General features: G+C 42.0%; 1 protein-coding gene across 2 annotated transcripts in view; it reads right to left on the bottom strand.

The window, feature by feature from the left end:
- Positions 1-18043, bottom strand: part of sri (sorcin) — a 41476-nt gene extending 23433 nt beyond the window's left edge. Inside the window, exons 1-2 of one of the 2 annotated variants that reach the window (XM_041183145.1) lie at positions 17893-17931; positions 1572-1661 (exon numbers count right to left, since the gene is read on the bottom strand). In XM_041183145.1, the coding sequence (XP_041039079.1) occupies positions 1572-1661; positions 17893-17916 (114 nt within the window). In that variant the 5' untranslated portion in view covers positions 17917-17931. Of the gene's footprint in view, positions 1-1571; positions 1662-17892 lie in introns of both variants that reach the window. The other variant, XM_041183146.1, reaches the window with a different exon arrangement.
- Positions 18044-18508: the final 465 nt, after the last annotated feature.

Raw genomic sequence — 18508 nt, 5'->3', positions numbered from 1 at the left:
CATTTTTTTCTGGCTAGGCGTAAACCAATGGTTATAATTTAACCTCACTTTTTGTCAACTCAGATTCTCCTTTATGAAATTGGAATTTGCAAATCACTTCTTACATTTTGTTTTGAAAAGTTTAGTAAAAAGGCACTTTATTTTTGTCCTTTTCTCTCAAAAGTCTCCTCATGCGCTTCACCATCCCTGGCAACAGGTCTAACATCACATCTGGTCCTTAGACTCCCAAAAAATGGGTTAAGTGGTTAAGCACCTCTCACAGTCTGTGGTCTGTTCACCATATGTTGTTCAACATAACAGCTCCCACCCTTTTGTTAAATAGATACATACACTTGTGGAACTCACATACTGTAGTTTGTGACGTGGCTGCATTAACCCTTTCCATATCAAGAGCCTGTGAAAACCTACTGTTAATTCTTCGCAATGTGATTGACTGTTCACTCACGTTTTCAGCTAGAATTTGTGAGAAGCATCATCGGCAGTTAATTGGATGCCTCCCTGATCAGTGGACACTGCTCAAATCCTTTTTCTTGACTACCCCAACCTCTAAGTTCTAATTCCATTTGTTTATTTTCAGCATATCTGGGCCAGAAACTCCTTAATTTTTCATGCCATTTCTCCTTGAAGGGAATACATGTTTGAATCCCAGTGAGGTTAGACTTTCCTAATTCCAGAATTCTACTGGTCCACTTTATTAAATAGGCCCCATTTTTTGAGTGCAGCCACAGACATGTTAGAGGAGAAATCATAGAAAATGTTTACCTGCTGAGAGCTCAATGCAGAAATTTGTTGTCCACTGGCAGAAATTAAAAGAAATAACTGGTGTGGCCTGAATATCTTCTAGAAAACACATATTATATTACTGGTAGCTCAAGTCTAACCAACAACTGTCACCGCTTCCCTTTGGTGGCTACTCTTAATCCCCAAACAAATCTTTTGCCTTATTTCTTCTGCGCTCATGTGGAATTCCTCTTTTCCCTTACAATTTCAGACTCTTTGAAAAGAAACAAATTTAGCAACTCCTAAGCATTACGTCCTGATTTACTGTCTCCTTTTACTAATTTCCTTCTTGGTGCTGGCCTGCGCCATGGCTCATACTCCCTCACATTGGCCCAAGAATAAAACAAAAACACCAAATGCTTCACCCTCCACCTTCCAATCTCATCTTATCCTTGCAGAAATGATTTTTACGCGGGTGCCCTTCATCTTTAGTGACCTATATTTGGCATGTTATGTAGGAGATTTTGTTTTCAAACAGCAAGTTATGATCTAGAATGCACTGCCTGAGAAGACTAGATAAATACTTGAAGGGGAAAATTTTGTTCTGTTGGGAATTGAACTAACTAGATGGCTCTTTCAAAGGTTTGGCATTGGTACATGGGCCAAATGGCTCCTTTGTGCTGTAAAATTCTGTGCATATATTGATTTATGTTAGACAGGATTCCATAGCTAATGGCAGTCCTCTACTACATTGCTCAAGTGGCTACTCTGCATGTCTAAGTGTAGTTGATGACAATAGTATCAGGTTATTTGGTGCTGGCTACTGTGGTCATGCCCGATCTCACCATTACCTGATGTAGGGCATTGAAATGTTGGAGCCAATCGTAGACTCTAGAGCATCCAGGGCCATAAGACTTACAATAGCAAACTTTATAGGACATCTGTAAGAAATAGTATTTTTTAGAATTGTATAGAATTCTCATTGAATCAGCCGGTACAGCATTTAATTCTCTCTCTAAGAAAATATATAAACAATTCTAAAGAGTCAGGGACCAAGACAAGATAGACATAAAGGTCACAAAGATTGTGCTCCCTGCATCAAAGTCTCTAGACTCTACAAACATTCCTGAACTGATAGCAGAAAGCCTGCTGGCGCCCTGTGTACTGCAGTGACCTCAAGCCAGGGTGACAAACAGCAGGTGAGGTGACCGCTCTGACATCTTGAATACTTGTCCTGTATCCATTGGTTTGAAGGGTCTGAAACAGGTGATTGATACTGGGTAAGTTACCAGCCGTTAGAAATAAAGTATATGAACAAGTGCTCGTCAGGGGACATTCTCATCAGGTGGCGGTATTCATTAGGCAGCCGCCTTCTTCAGGTGGAAGATGGACCAGGGAAGATGGAGGAAGACTGAGGGAAGAGTCCCCTAAAACTTTGACTAGGCTGCAGAATGCTGCTATCACAAGCTACTGAGATCAAAGCATTCTGTGCCAACCGTCTGTTTGTCCTCCGAGATCAGTGAACACTCTCACCTATCACAGGTCATATACTTTTGTGTCTAATTAATTAATGCATCATGCAAACTGTTGATTCCTAATAATCTATCTTAAAATTACTTACGAATAGTTGACTATATAACTTAGGAATCTGTGGCTCCCCTGAATCCAAAATCTTACACATTTGCCTTTTTGAGCCAGAGTGCTGGAACTAAACTGGTTTCAACAATGCAATTTTGATGCTAGTGTGAAAGGTAATGCTGGTGGTGCAGATAAACAAGGGCATCAACAGGAAGTAGTTGCACTTCATTTTTGCTTTGTGGCTACAATAATGTATCTGCTTCTGCTGTGAAAGCAAGCTTAACCAGTTTTAAAGCTTAACTGTACAACAAGTTACTTTACACAGTATCCATTAACTGAAAAAGACCTGACTGCCACCATTTTAACTGATTATGATTGTACAGTCAGCTAGTTACTCCGAGTTCTGTTCATGAGCGAAGCTCATGTTTGCATCACTACAGTCAGTTCTGCACCTATAGGCATAGTAAATAATGACAGCTTAAAGAAAAGGGGATATCCTACAGGACTGATTGGATGATCTTATGTCCAGACTAAAAGCAATTCCCTTTCATAAGCTAACTGATCGACAAACTTCACGTCTAAGGTATTATGCTCTATGTTCCATCTTATTTTTCCCTTATAGCTTTTAGGTCAGTAAGCATGTACCGGCATATTTGTGAATTAAAATCATGTGCATCATTTAAATAGTGTTTAAATTGCATTTTGTTATAGGTACCCTTTATCCCCCATTGTTAATCAAGAATTTATCTACTTCTGCCTTAAAAGTATTCAATGACCCTGCCTCCACCGCTCTCCAGGGAAGAGAGTTCCAAAGGGTGGAATCGTCCAAGATTTGCACTAAGTGCAGTAGCGAGAGGGAAATAGGGTGTTTTACCCGTCGGCCGCAATGGCAGCTTCTTATGCCACATTGTCTGCTTCCAGCTCATTAATTATGCAGCCACAGAAATGACACCGTCTCACTGGCGGGTGGCCTCTGATTGGCTTAACACGCTGTTATCACACCATTTCCTCACATCGGGTGCCATAACTAAACTGCAGCCAGGTATACAGTTCTCAATGCTTTCAGCCCAGGACTGCTCCAGTGAAGGCATGGCCCTGAAAGCCAACAAGAGTTCCATGATCCGTTACTGGAATGCCTCTTGGAGGCCTGCATAGATGTCCTCCACCTCGGTTCTGGCTGTAGGAAGTCCAGCAATCTCACCACTCTGGCTTGGGAGGCAGCGGCAGTGGTGGTCAGTGCCAACACTACACAGAAGAGGTTGGCCAGCCAGTGCACAAAGAGCATGAATGATCTAATCCGTGCCTCCAGGGTAAGGCAACCATCTCATCACTCTGAACTCACAGTCAAGTCCATCAAACATTCACTGGTACCTCACTAACTGCCAGCTCAAGGGACATCACCACTCACTCTCCCACACAAACCCTCACATCTCCATTTGGCCTGATCTTCTCTGCAGACTGCCTCCTCAGCCCTCACCATCTTGAGGCCACTTGCACAAATCAACATGTGCCCCCACACACACCCTGGGATCCCCCCCTTCCTCAATACAGCCCTCACCCTGCAGCCTTTCCCTTGCCTGAGGCCTCTTCTCCCCCTTCCCCAAACAAGCCCTAGGCCTGTAGATGTTGAAAAGCCATCCCCGCCTTACAGCTGATCTGGTAGGTAGAGACCTGCCCGTGAGCCCCCCCTAAAAGTGATGTGGTGCTGCCTGCGAAGTCTGGCGCTGATGACTGTGAGTGTTGCCCAAAGCAAGGTCGGCAAAGAAAACTCGAAGTCCCAAGCGAAATGCAGCTCACCAGTTGCACGTCGCTCATGTACAGTTGCGAAACACTTCGGTGTGTTTGCCCGGATGATCAAGGGTGGGGGGATGATTCAGGTGGGCAGGGATTATAATTATATGCAGATGTATTACAGTGAGGTTCCCGAAGTGTGGTGGGAAGCGTGGCCCATCATTGATGGGTGGAGCGGATGATCGCCTTCCCACCATATTGTCCGCTCATGCCTACCATAACACTTGACACCAGAGGGGATGGAAAATTCTGGCCACAGACTCACAGTCCTCAGAGAAAAAATTTCTCCTCATCTCCTTCTTCCATGGGTGACCCCTTATTTTAATACTGTATCTCCTTGTGCTAGTCTCTCCCTCAAGGGGAGACATCCTTTCACCACCAACCCCTGTCAAGTCTCCTCAGGATATGTTTCAATAAGATCACCTCTTATTCTTCTAAACTCCAATGGATACAGGCCAAGCCTGTCCAACCTTTCTTCATAAGATAACCCTCCCATCCCAGCTGTCAATCGAGTGAACCTTCTCTGAACTGCCTCTAACTAACTGGCCAGTAGTTTCTTGCTTTCTGTCTCCTTCTTTTCTTGAATAGAGAAGTCACATTTGCTATTTTCAGAATAATTGACAGAATTGATCAGAGAGCCAGAGCTGTCAATCAAGCAATGTTTTCCCTGGGGTACAGCTGTTACAGCACTCTATTGGGCTCTCAGCCAAGAATGCTGCTCTGATGAAGAGTCATATGGACTTGAAATGTTAACTGTGTTCCTCTCCGTAGATGCTGTCAGACCTGTTGAGTTTTTCCAGCTATTTTTGTTTTTGTTTTAGATTTCCAGCATCCGCAGTATTTTGCTTTTATCTTAATTCATAATGGAACTTGGCTGAGAGACAAGGCATCCATTAGGGTTTTGAAACAGCTGCACACCAAGGAAAACATTTCTTGATTGACAGCTCTGGCCTGCTGATTGATTCTGCCAATTGCACAATGTTTATTTACACAAGATTTCATGTTTCATGTGCTTGCAGTTTCTGCCATTGATAGTTTAAAGGATCTGCATGATTGACACTTCTATTGGGCTGTAGTGAAAGGAGCTTATTAAGAAAGTGCAAAATTATGAATGAATGAATTTTTTAAAGCATTTTAAACACATCCTATTGTCACTATGAGGTTCATTGGTTCTATACAGAGTGTAATGTGAGTGAATATGCACGGAAGTGCCATAGCTTGGCATGGAGGGTATGAGAGGACACGGGGATGAGTGGGGGGGCATGAGGTGACATGGATAGGATATGAGGAGTGGGGGGGGGGGGGGGTGAAGGGCGTGAGGGGTGAGGGCTGGAGGGCCTGTTTTTATTATAACTGGGGCAAAGTCCCAGATCACCAAGGCAGGCAGGCCCATGGCTACCTCTGACCACTTTCTGGAGATGGTGGGCCTGACTTCTGTTAGCACCCATGCCCCCCACCCCCACAACTAAAATCCAGTCTTTACTAGAACTCCCTCCCTGCCCCCGCCAAGGTGGACTTGCCGTTTCGGGAAATGTCCCAACTCCCACTACCCACCTCAAAGATGATAAACCAGGCCAATATTTCCAATTACAACATTCAAATTTAAAATGTAACAAAAACACAGAATCCCTAGTTACTAATAAACCTTGAATTTTAACATTTGCATTTCTAGCATTTCTAGCAGGTTGTTGTATATTTATGAAGAACAAAAGAAATAGGAGCTGGAGTAGGCCACTTGGCTCTTCAAGCCTGTTCCACCATTTAATAAGATAATAGCTGATCTTCCATCCCATTTCCACTTTTCCACACTATCCTTATATCCCTTAATTCCCCGAGACACAATTCCTGGCAATCCGGATTACAAGAAGTCCTACTTCATTTGGTATTCAAATTGTTTTTCTCCCCTTTAAAGTGGATAAAAATTTTACCCAATTTAAAAATCAGCTTTTTCCTACAAAAGTCACAATTTCAAAATAAAGTGATTCTGATTTTTCACTTTGTACATTCCTATCTAGCCTATTTTTATGCACATATCTATATACAGTATAAATGATGTAAACTCCACATCTGCTTAAAATTATTGGGTTTGTGTTTTTGAAATTTCTCAAACATATTTAAAATGGAGGATGCCACCCCTTATAAAATCAAAATTCAAGGTAAAGATATGCTCACAGCAACAATAGGAAAAATTGAATCTACCTCGTGGACTAACTAATCACTCATGGTACAGCAATATGCAAATCTATTTATTAACATGGAAAATATGTAAATATTTAGCCACCATAAGTTGCTATTGTGAGTTTTGTGGACCAAGGATATGGTTTTCAAGATGAAGGGTAAACGGTCTTGCAATACAAGTATGTATTTGTACATACAAACTGTGAGGCACCATTCAGCTTTTTGCTCCAAATAAACAAAGAACCTCAGCTGCTTTATAGCATTCCTCACATGCAGCAGCATGGAGGACTTGGCTATGGGCCCAGGTATAGGTAAATGATGTGTCATTTCCCTTCAAGGAGGGAGACTTAATCATGTGTGCCACCTGAATAGCCAACTACCCTATACAGATGTAGCACTACAACAAGCACCAACTCAGCTAGGATAATGCATTTGTGCAAGTAACCTTAGGGAAAAAAATTTCAGCTGATAAGCCCTGAAATCTGTATTTAGAGCCACAAAACACTGAAGGAGAAACGTGTTCAAATGTAAAAATCCTTTGGTTTATAAGGTTAACACTGGGGCAAAATAGTATTGTCCAAGCAATCATTAATTATGATGTCTATGAATCTCCTAAACTTCTTGGATCAATATTTGCATGTAGATGCAACTTGCACATTGTAGGACATTTTTTTCCAATGTTAGTGTTCAAAACAAAAGATTTTCTGGTCCTCTAGCAGTAGATGTTCCTGATAGAAAGAACTTAGTGAAACATAAAAAAAACATTTTACAGATTTTGTTTTGTTTGGGAATTTTCTTTTCATTATTATATATATCCAGGTGCTAGGGGGTAGCATTAAGCATTCAGAGCACAGCACAGCCAGATGCAGAATAAAGCTCCACTTACAATAGGCCTCAGCCCCCCGACCTCAAAATCACCTCCTTCTGCATTAGTTACATTTCTCACATCAGTCACCCTGCGGCCTCGCGTAATGAGAATGTCAAATGAATGCCAAATTCATGCCAATCTTCTGCTGTAAGCCCTTGCCAGTAAGAAAAGGGTTGAAACTGTTTAAACTCCTGTCATGTAAGATCCCTTCATCCCATCAGTCTAGACTTGATTTCAACCAAGGTGTCTATGATGAAAGACCAGTTTCAAACCTCTGCACCATCCAACATACCCCCAACAGCAAATGTGGCTTTAAAAAAAATTCCAATCCTTCTTGATAACACAGTTGGTAAATATGCTGCTTAGGGTGGTTCTAAGTCATGCAAAAGAAAAAGATCCCTGCTTTAACCTGTGCTGCTGGTCAATGACAGTGGTGGCAGCACTATAATTGTTCTTACTAAGGAGGTAAGAGAGGGAAATATCCTGGTTGCTATTAGGTGGCCAGTACTGCAATGTTCTTGTCTATTACCACACTGGCACAATAATGTGCTGTGCGGTACCAGATCCATTGTCAAATAACCAAAACTGCCTGTCCAGGCTCACACACGGAAAATGGTCTATCACATGAGGTAGTAAAATACCGCAGCCTTTCCTTACCTGCTCTGGCCTACACGTGACTCCAGATCCACAGCAATAAGATTTGATTCTTAACTGCCCTCTGCATTGGCCTAGCAAGTCACTCAGTTCAAGGGCAATTAGGGATGGGCAACAAATGCTGGCTTTGCCAGCGATGCCCAAGCCCCATGAAAGAATAAAAAAAAACAGGAGTTATCTCAAGGTCATACACAGAAACTTGGAGCATGATTAATTGGAAAATTAATTCTCAATGCTATTGTGATCAAACTAATCTAGATCTGTTCTTTAACTAATTAAAACTATTATTCCAGTGCAGCTACATTACCCGACAATGTAGAAAATTGCCCAGGTATGTTCTATCCACAAAAAGCAGGGCAAATCCAATCCGGTCAGTTACCACCCAATCAGTCTACTCTCAATCATCAGCAAAGTGATGGTAGCAGTGTCAACGACTCCTTTCAAGTGAAACTTACTCAGTAATAACCTCCTCACTGATTCTCAGTTTGGGTGCCGCCAAAGACACACAGCTCCAGATCTCATTGCAGCCCTGATCCAAACTTGGACAAAACAACTGGTTTCAGAGGTGAGGTGAGAGTGTTCTTGACATCAAGGCAGCATTTGACTGTGTGTGACATTAAGAATCACTAATAAAATTGAAGTCAAAGGAAACTAGGGAGAAAACTCTCCACTGGATGGAGTTATACCCAAAAGAAGATGGTGTCAGAAGCCAATTATCTCAGTCCCAAGATATCACTGCAGGAGTTCCCCAGGATAGTGTCCTAGGTCCAAACATCTTCAGCTGCTTCTATTACTTTCTCTCCATCATAAGGACATAACTGGGATGTTCACTGGTGATTGCAGTGTTCAGTAACATTCGTGACTCCTTAGATACTGAAGTAGTCCACGCCTGTATGCAGGAAGGCCTGGATAACTTTCAAGCAAGAGCTGATAACTGGCAAGTTACATTCATGCTATACAAGTGCCCGCAGTGACCATCCCCAACAATAGAGAATGTAGCCATCTCCCTTCGATGCTCAATGGCATTACCATCGCTGAATAGCCCATTATCAACATCCTCAGGATTACTATTGACCAGAAACTAAACTGGACCAGCCACACAAATTCTGTGCCTATAATAGCAGGTCAAAGGCTGGGAATTCCACAGGTAAGTAACCACTCCCTGACTTCCCAAAGCCTGTCCAGCATCTACAAGGCACTAGTCAGGAGTGCGATGGAATACTCTCCACTTGCCTGGGAGACTGTAGCTCGTACAACTCTCAGGAAGCTTGATACCATCCAGGGCAAAGCAGCCCTCTTGATTGGCACCCCATCCACTAGCTTAAACATTCACTCCCTCCATCATTGATGCACTGCGGCAGCAGTGGGCACAATAGGCAAGATGCACTGCAGCAACTCACTAGCCTCCTTTGACAGCACCTTCCAAACCCTCAACGTTTACCACCTAGAAGGAGAAAGACAAGAGATGCATGGGAATATTACTAACTGTAAGCTCCTCTCCAAGCAACACCATCCTAACGTGGAACTAGATTGCCGTTCCTTCGCTGTCACTGGGAAAATCCTGGAACTCCCTTCCAAGCAGCACTGTGAGTGTACCTCCACCACATGGACTGCAGCGGTTCAAGGCAAGCGGTTCACCACAACCTTCTCAAGGGAAATTAGGGATGACAACAAATGCTGCCTTTGCCAGAGGTGCTTACATCCCATGACCAAATCAAAAATTAGTCAGTTTTTCAAATTTGTTCACATACTAACCTGCACCACAACCTAATTCAGCATGTAAAAGTGCATTTTTCAGATGATTGGTACAGGTTATTGTTTTCTTGTCAGGACTTTATACCTCAACAATACCAACTTCCTTACACACCTAAGCTTGATGGAGATGCAAAGCAGTTTGGAGATTTCCCCACACCTTATATGGGCAGGCATGATGGAATGTGTGAACAAAAAAAAGTAAAGCCATGTAAATCAGGAGAACATGGTCTCTGTCCATTTCCTGTCATGTGCACTCCTTGGTTGCTAATGCCATGGAGTCCAGAGGCTGAGTCCATGCCAAACAAAGAGGGGCCCATGTAAATAACCTCTCCCTTATTTCCTTGGGTCTTTTGCACCAAACTTGTGCCCCAAGGCTAGCTTCACTCTGTAATAGCTGGGGGAGACTAGCTCCAGAATATTCAGAGATGCGCCCCATTTGGAGGGAGGTAGAAAGCATTGGTTCCACTATGGATGCTGTATAAAAGAGGTATTTGACAAATTTACATAAATATGTAGGCTTGCTCTATGGAGTTTGCCATTTTATTGGATACATTTGGGGTAATTTTAAGCTAACCTGCCCGTTGAGACACTGATGGGAACGGACGCAATGCTGGTTTCACACCCCACCTGATAATGACTCTTCATTGAAATCAAGGGCCAGAATCACCAAATCCTGTAGACTTCTCGCCCAGCTAGTTAGATTAAAATTATCATTGAACCCACAGCTAGCCTTTGATCTGTGAGCTTTTCAAGCAGAGCCAGAGTTGACATCAGGCTGATGGAATCCAATTGTAAATGTGGGAAACTAAATAATATGGAAGATTACTTAATCTGGGTATTTCAGAAATATTACAAGATAGTGACAAATTAAAATATAACACTTTTCCATTATTTTTAAATTAAAATATTATACTTGACAACTATGCTGATTTATATTAGAACACTTGTGGAGCAGATGCAACTTTACATAAAAAATCAAGTGTTCATGTGTATAAGGGTGTAACCGTTTGCTGAAGTCACTAACTATCATTTTCTATTTGAAAACCATACTTTTACAGCTTTTATGTTTCAATTTGTATTTAGGCTTTCATTATTATATACTAAATGTAAATATAGAAGGTTCACGGTATTTTTAAACATAATTATGAATTAGAGATTTGAAACAGATGTGAACTCTTCCAAAATAAGGCTGTATACTGGTTCAGCCTCAAGGACTGTCAAAACATACATGCATATTGCAAAATATTAAACTTGGTTTTTAAAATAGTGTGTGCGGACATCAACACTGTGAAAGAACAATTTATCATCCTGGGCACAGGGTTGCCAAACCTCCAGGATTGTCTTCAGCAATTAAAGACATTGATGTGAGCAACTCAGGAGAAAAATTATAAGAACATTAAGAAGAATCCCACCCACATTTTTCAGAGACATTTGTCTCGTGATGAAAGTGTTGAGGAACGCAGGAACACAGGAGAATAAGGCTATTTGACTGGCTGGGGGCAATTAGGGTAATAGGCCATGCGATGAAACCTCCAGCCATACGTCCAATTAAAGTTGGCTTTTTCCGGCACCCAGTGCCACAACCAATGTTTCCAGATTAGGTGCTGTGCTCTCTTCTAACCCAATATCAGAACATCAGGTAATGCATTGTGTCATTTTCCATGGCAGCCATTCAATGGCTTTCACAAGTAAAATTTTAATTTAGTTAAAAAGTTTGCACAACCTGGTGCTCAAAACTTACTTTCCTTTGAGCAGAAGTTGACAAATATTTCTGCCAGAACCCTTAAAACTGACAGAGAAGACTTACATCCAGTCAGTACTGCATTCAAACCTAGCTTCCTGAGATGAAAGAGCAGCTTCTAACCCATGTTACCACCTAACCTGAACTGTTTGATTAATCATTTAGTTCCTTTCTTCACAATGAAAAGCACACACTCCCCTTATCTAGTAATCTTTCGTAGAATGTGGGTGTCGCTGGTAAGGCCAACATTTGTTGCCCATCCCTAATTGCCAAGGACTGAGTGGACATTTCAGAAGGCAGTTAAGAATTAACCATGTTGCTGTGGTCTGGATTCACATATAAGCCAGACCAGGTAAGGATGGCAATTTTTTTCTTCCCTAAAGAGCATTAGTGAATCAGATGGGTTTTTACAATAATCGTTGATAATTTTGTAGGGTTGGAATCCCCTCCAACTGGGAAATTTATGGAACATAATTTCAAACCCACAGACATGTTTTGACCTCATGATTGGAACTATAAATTACAAAAGCCAAGCTGCAGCACTGGGCAGCAACAGGTTAATTCGGACATTTAGGGCAGAATTTTACATTCAGTGTGTGGGCGTGCGCCCGACACACCGGAACATAAAAAGACATGTGATAACGTCGGGCGTGTCCCAATGTCATCACGAACTCGTGCGATATTTCATTCAGCTTCCGCGCACTGGAGTCGGCTGCATGCCTGCTGATAACTGAAAGGCCTATTAAGGACCTAATTAACCTGAATTTTACGCTGCCCGTCCAACCTTATGGTTGGCGGGCAGGTGAAAAGGCCAAGCGGCCTTAATGTTTTTTTAGGAAACCTCATCCATGAGCAGGATGAGGTTTTCCTAAAGCTACTACAAATTAAATAAACACTTTCCTTTGAAATTAAAAAGATGTCCCATCTCATGTGACACATTCACATGAAGGGACATGTTTCTTTGAATTTTTATTGTATTTAATCATTTTTTCAACAAGTGCTTCAATCTCCCTGAGGCAGCTCCGTGCTTCAGGGAGATTGAAGCGCTCTTTCACTCGCATGCACGAACTGCGCACCAGGCCCGCTCTCCTCCTCCCCTCGCCTGCACAGGTAGCGCTACTGCTAGTGATCCATGCAGAGTGAGCCTTAATTGGCCTGCCCGCATGAAATCATAGTGCAGAGTCAATCGCAGGCAGTGGTCGGCTCCGCGACTGCTCGCTCCCGCCTAGCCTCCATGCTCCCGCCAAGCCCGCCCGATGAATGGAAAATCCTGGCCTTAGTTAAAACACAGTACTCATCAAAAGGGTTTGGACATTGATTAATGCAAGCAAGAAGTCTGATTACCCAATACAATGGCACAAATTACACATCACCAGTACAATACACTCAAGGAATTATGCAACTAAGGTCTGCACCACTGACAATAGTACTGGAATAGGGTCATTCAAATTCTCATTAACTTTGGAGGCAGGTGTCGTTATCGTGCTGTCACTGCGCCACCTCAAACAACAGGAGAATTGTTCATACAATGAGAACTGATAATATTCGTCTGGATACAACTTCCATGGAAAAACCAGCATTGTTTCAACCAGCAGCAGCTGATGACATTTGTCTGGACTTTGCGTGGAATCAACTAAATCGGCATTGAAACACAGGAAATATGTTTTGACATGTCTGGGTTGAACTATTAAAAAAGAAGAGCAGATCTGAGTATCTGGGATGCAGTTGAAAGGAGGGTCAGAGTTGGTCAACTTGACTCAGGCCTACATACAATCCCCAACATGGCTGGCCTGTCTGGTGTTGAAAGTTTTTCCAGCCATATTGTGGTGATATTGGGCTAAAGGTTTTGGGCTGCAGTCTGAAGAAAGCTCAGGCTTTGTCACCTTGACTCAGGCCTACTGTCAACACTGGACAGACCAGCCGTGTTAGGGATTGTAAGTTTCAGCCAAACCGTAGTGATATAGGTCTGATGATTTTGTGAAGGTTTGGGGTAAAAACCTGTTTTTTTTTTGCCGGTACCTTGTAACTTGTTTCAGCAATATCTTGGTGATATTGGTCTGAGGGTTTTTTCTTAAAGTTTCAGGACAAGATGTGATGTTTTGCCTGTGTTTTTGTAAGTTTAAACCAAGTCCCACTTCTGGTTCCCTGCCTTTCCTATCTAAACTAAAATGCCAGTAGTCCACAAATGGCCAAGGCATTCCTAGATTATGGAGCATGGAGGAGCAGCCAGGTTCTTCATTCCTGAACATTATTCAGAATCCCCTGCTGGATGTGCACATTTGGTCATCAGACAGGGGACAGCATAGGGCTCAGCTGTGTGTCATGCCCAGTACAGACATGTCATATTATGAACTTTTAGTCCATACTTTTAAAAATTGGACATAAACAAGCTGTTAAGATGGCTACTGCAAATCATGTGTCTTTTGGCATTGGACTACAGATAGTATTAAGTCTCTGGCAAATACTGAAATAAAAATTGACATGGGGAGGGTACCTCACAGCTATTTGTAGAATTCGCACATCTCATTTTTTAAGGATGGGCTAACACCTAAAGCTATAGAGTTTCCAGACTGCCTGTCTCCATGTTTCATACTGAACAAAAAGGAAGATCAAAACTCAATGGCCATCCACAACTTCCCACTGTATCATCATAACCTCCCCATCCAGACTAGACTGGGTAGGTCTCAGAAGTGTTAAGCAGTCATGGATCGAAACTAGTTTCAGAGACTGTACCTCTATTATTGCAGGAACTAGCAGATCCATGACACCTATCAGTCATCAGCCAGTTTGAGAACCAGTTTCTGAAACCAGCTGCAAGCAGCCGAAGTACTTAAAATGTCCCTGTTTCAAAATTCACCTGAGAACCAACCTCCTGTATATTTGACAAGAAACCTCGCAACCTGCTGTGAGCCCTTCATGTTACAAGGCCCTAACTTTAACTTTAAATCATTGAATCCATTCAAGAAACCACATGCCTCCCATATGGGAGACCTGAAATAACCACCTTTATTTTAAACTCACAAAAATTTGTTGCTGCATTATATAATTGGAATACACACTCCAAGGGTAAGTTAGAGAAGACATGCTTCTTTCCATACAAATCATACTGATTACAGGCATGAGAGAGCAGATAAATTCTGTCTGTGACAGGTGACTTTCCCATTTCTCAGTAGCCTACCAATGCTTACACAAGAATCAATGTGAATTAAGATGAGGCATTGGAGGATATCTGATGCCTATGGAACTTAACTTCAATAACAAAATGCTGCCTTCACAATAGTAGAGAATTGTAGAAAGACAAATGAAGATTAACTGATTAATTTTCAATACAGCTTTAGCCCAGAGCTTCTCCACTGATTATATAAGCTACATATCTCACCAGGCATTCAAGTCAGAAAGGCAATAATTGGTCTAAGTGTCACTAAACAACTGATTAATTTAAACATTCTTGTGATAGTTTGATTCCTGAAATTGTGTTAGAGGGGTGTTTTATACCCACTATTGTTGGGAAACATTTATTGCTGTTCATAGGGAGATGGAGTATCACAATCGGGCTCAGCTTATTCAATCCATGTTGGCAGATTAATAGGGCCACCTAGCACTATTCTACATTGAGTTTAATTGTTCCTGCCCTTTTCATGTACATCAGTAAACAAATTTTAACAAAAGAAAACTGCCAAACAGATAGAAACAAAATCCTCCATATTGCGCATGCACACCTAGGTTCTCAAAAAGTATATGGATTTTGGAGTACACAGTACTTAGCAAGATCTGTCACCAGCAAGCTAGCATCTGTCCAAACTTGGATCAGCATCTAACCAATCGTTGAGGTCAGTTTAACTTGATACTACTTCTAACTCAGTATTCATGATTGTGCTAGATTATAGCGTGCAGCTGAAATCAGACTGCAGCTTTTTTCAGAATTAGTCTGACTGCAATATAATGGTATGTCCAGCAAAGTTCACTAGAGTTATTCATCAGATTTCAAGATTACAAGCATGAACTTGTCCATCTCTAGTTACTACAAAAAAATGTTTCCCTTCCTTTTGAACATTTCTTTTATCATAACTCTCAGCCTTGAGAAGCTAAACGAAAGTGAAATAAAGAAAATAAACAAAAACATTACAAATCAGAGGTCAAAATTTCAGGGGGCAACAGAAGCAAAGAAAATCTTTCAATTACATTTAATCATGACTGACAGGCCAAAGAGGAACCCAGAAATCAAAAAGCTACAGACGCTACTGACAACAGCAAGGCTTCTTGTCCCAATAGAACAGTAGGAAAGCAATCAGAACACGCTAAAAGATGATAATGTGCTGAAACCAAGCATGAACATTCTTCCATCTATTCACTAGGGAAAACAGAAATAGGCCTTTTGCATTCAAAGGAGAATGAACAATTTTGACGTCAATGAGGTACAATTGCTCGGCATGGTAAAAGTGCTCAAAGAAATCTTCAGAAATGGATGATATTTATCCTAAGGAACAGAGAGGGAGAGAGAGAGGGCTATTAGGCTTGTGGGATTCTGTTGATCACCATAAACACTGGGGAGATCACCCTAATTTAACAAGTTAATGTGGCGTCCAACTTAAAATGGATGACAAAAAGCACTCAAGAAATTGCAAATTCATTAATTTTGCATTGCCATGAAGAAAAATAATGGAATCAGTAGGCAGTATACTTCAAGATTTTCTCTATAATAGCCTAGTAAATAGCATTACTAGGTGAGGACGCTGCCAATTCTTTTACTCTTTCATTGAATGGCATCTTAAGGGGTCCATGGGAAGCACTGTTAACTGTAAGCTTACACTTTTAAAAAAGGCTTTGACAAAGTTCCACAGCAAAAGTGTGATAACCTGCAGTTGGACTGCAGAACTACACTGCAGGTCACAGATCAACTTGCAAGATATAGGAGAGTTGAATTCAGCACACTACTGACAGTGAGTGAAAGAAGCCATCTTCAAAACCACAAGATTGAAATTTAAGACTGATATGCTGAGTTTTTTTTAAAGAAACACATACAGAACAGGCCTCCAGTTGGGATAAGTCAAGTCACTGGATTTATTTTAGCAATTGCATAATGCGATGGGGGAGCAGACATTTGCCAGACAGAAAGGCCAGGTAGTCTTTCTCTGCTCGACTGACCCAACTACCCATCCACTCAACCACACTCATTTGTCAAAAGACTCAAGACCTTTAAAAACTTACCTGAATACAGCAGCTACTGTCTGTAAAAGGGGGCGTGTTCTCTTCTTCCCCCTGACTCTTCTATGTACACTGACTTAACGCTGTAATGCCTGGGCTGCCCATTTCTACTTCAGCTGGGATTGGAAGATCCAGGAAGAAATGGACAATATTGTTGGTTTGGAAAATGCTCTGCAGGCAGCAGCAATACACCTAGCATTGCCACTGACTGGAATGTCTACGCCGTTCAGTACAAAAGCAGAGAAGTTACACTAAATCCTTATAAAGTCTGGTTAGGCCACAACTTGAGTATGGCATCCCGTTCTGGACACCACACTTCAGAAAGGATGTGAGGGTTCTTGAGGGTGCAGAGATTTACCAGAATGATTCCAGTGGGGAGGGATTTTAACTACAAGGTTAGGTTGAAAAAGCTGGAGTTCTCCTTGGAGCAAAAGAGATTGCAGGGAGATTTGATAAAAGTGTATGAGATTACGACAGCTTTAGGTAAGGTGGGCAAAAATAGCTGTTCACATTGGGTGATGGTGCAAGGACGAGGGGACACAGATTTAAGGTCTTAGGCAAGGAGGATGTGAAGAACTTTTTTTATGCAGCGAGTGGTAATGACCTGAAACTCACTGCCTTACGAGGGTGGCAGAAGTGGAGATCAATGATTTCAAAATGAAATTGTATGAGTACTTGAGAGAAATAAACTTTCAGGGCTACAAGGATAGAGCAGGCGATTGCTGGATTGCTCTCCAGAGAGCCAGCATGGATGAAATGGACATAATGACCTCTTCTGTGCAGTTATGACCCTCATGTCTATGACTCCAGATCTTGGTATATGAGTCAAGGTTAAGTCCAGAAGGCACAATACAATAGAATGCTGGTTGTACCATAAAGCAGTGAATTCCACGGGTGAAATCTCCATGGGGGGAAGCAAGGCCAAGCTGGAAATAACAGTGGAAGCGGCCTCATTGATTCACACACCAGCAATACACACATGAACCAGTCTTGCACACACAGGCAGCAGTCACACACACACACACATTCACAAACACCCAAGCTCCAGTCACATACACACGCCAGTCACATACCAGTCACACCCACACACCAGTCACAGTTTGGCCAAATTGCCAGAAGCATTTGAAGGATGCTCTGCCCCTGGCCAGTTGCACACTGACTATCTGGGCAAGTATCCAACTTATGTATAAAATCGTTTAAGTGTGAACTTATACAGCGAGTAAAACCAAAAAAAAAATATCGTTGCTTAATCGTCGCCACACAAACAGAAAAGAATCCAACTTCTGGTTGAAAGTCCAAGTGCCGACAGTCTCCTTTTACACAATTTACCCCCTTCAGTTGTAACAAGGTCCCTTCGGTGTATCGAACGAGCGCGATCTAGTTCCTGGTACCTAATACATACCGCTCCGTATCCAGGATAAGCCATTGTCTGAGTGTGTCAGTATCAGCTTCTGGATGCAGTTACAGCTCCACTTCCTCTTCCCCAACTGGCAACACACAAATCGCTTTCACTCTCCACAGGGGAGGACAACTCCTCCAATCAAACAATGCAAGCATGCAGAAAAAAAATCTACCTCGTATTTTGTAGCAATAGAGTTGAATTATTTTAACACATATTTGGGAGTATAGTTACTTGATCTCGGCCTATCCTATTTTTCTGTCTGTAGGTTTCCCTCTTCAGTCCCTCCCCACCATCTCCCACAATGGTATCTCCCACAATGTATCCGCTTGGGGTGCGGTTTCCATTGAAAAGCTGCTGTCTGACTTAGTTTAGGGACTGGGGGTAGGTTTCAGGGGTGTAGCCCTTGAACATGTTTGGTCTGAGTTGTTGATTTTGTTGTATTCCGTTAGGCAGTTGCATATGACAGACGAGGTTTTAATTAAAAAATTAAAATGATGAAAACAGAAGGTCAGCCAGCTTCGTCGACAAAAACAGCGTAAATACATGTGTTGCAGCCCTTCCTTCAGAATACCATCGACATCTGTTCTGAGGAAGGGCTAAATGCCGGAAGCGTTAA

This window comes from Carcharodon carcharias, chromosome 3, assembly GCF_017639515.1.
Source record: "Carcharodon carcharias isolate sCarCar2 chromosome 3, sCarCar2.pri, whole genome shotgun sequence".
NCBI lineage: Eukaryota > Metazoa > Chordata > Chondrichthyes > Lamniformes > Lamnidae > Carcharodon > Carcharodon carcharias.
This window is presented reverse-complemented; position numbering and strand designations above follow the sequence as displayed.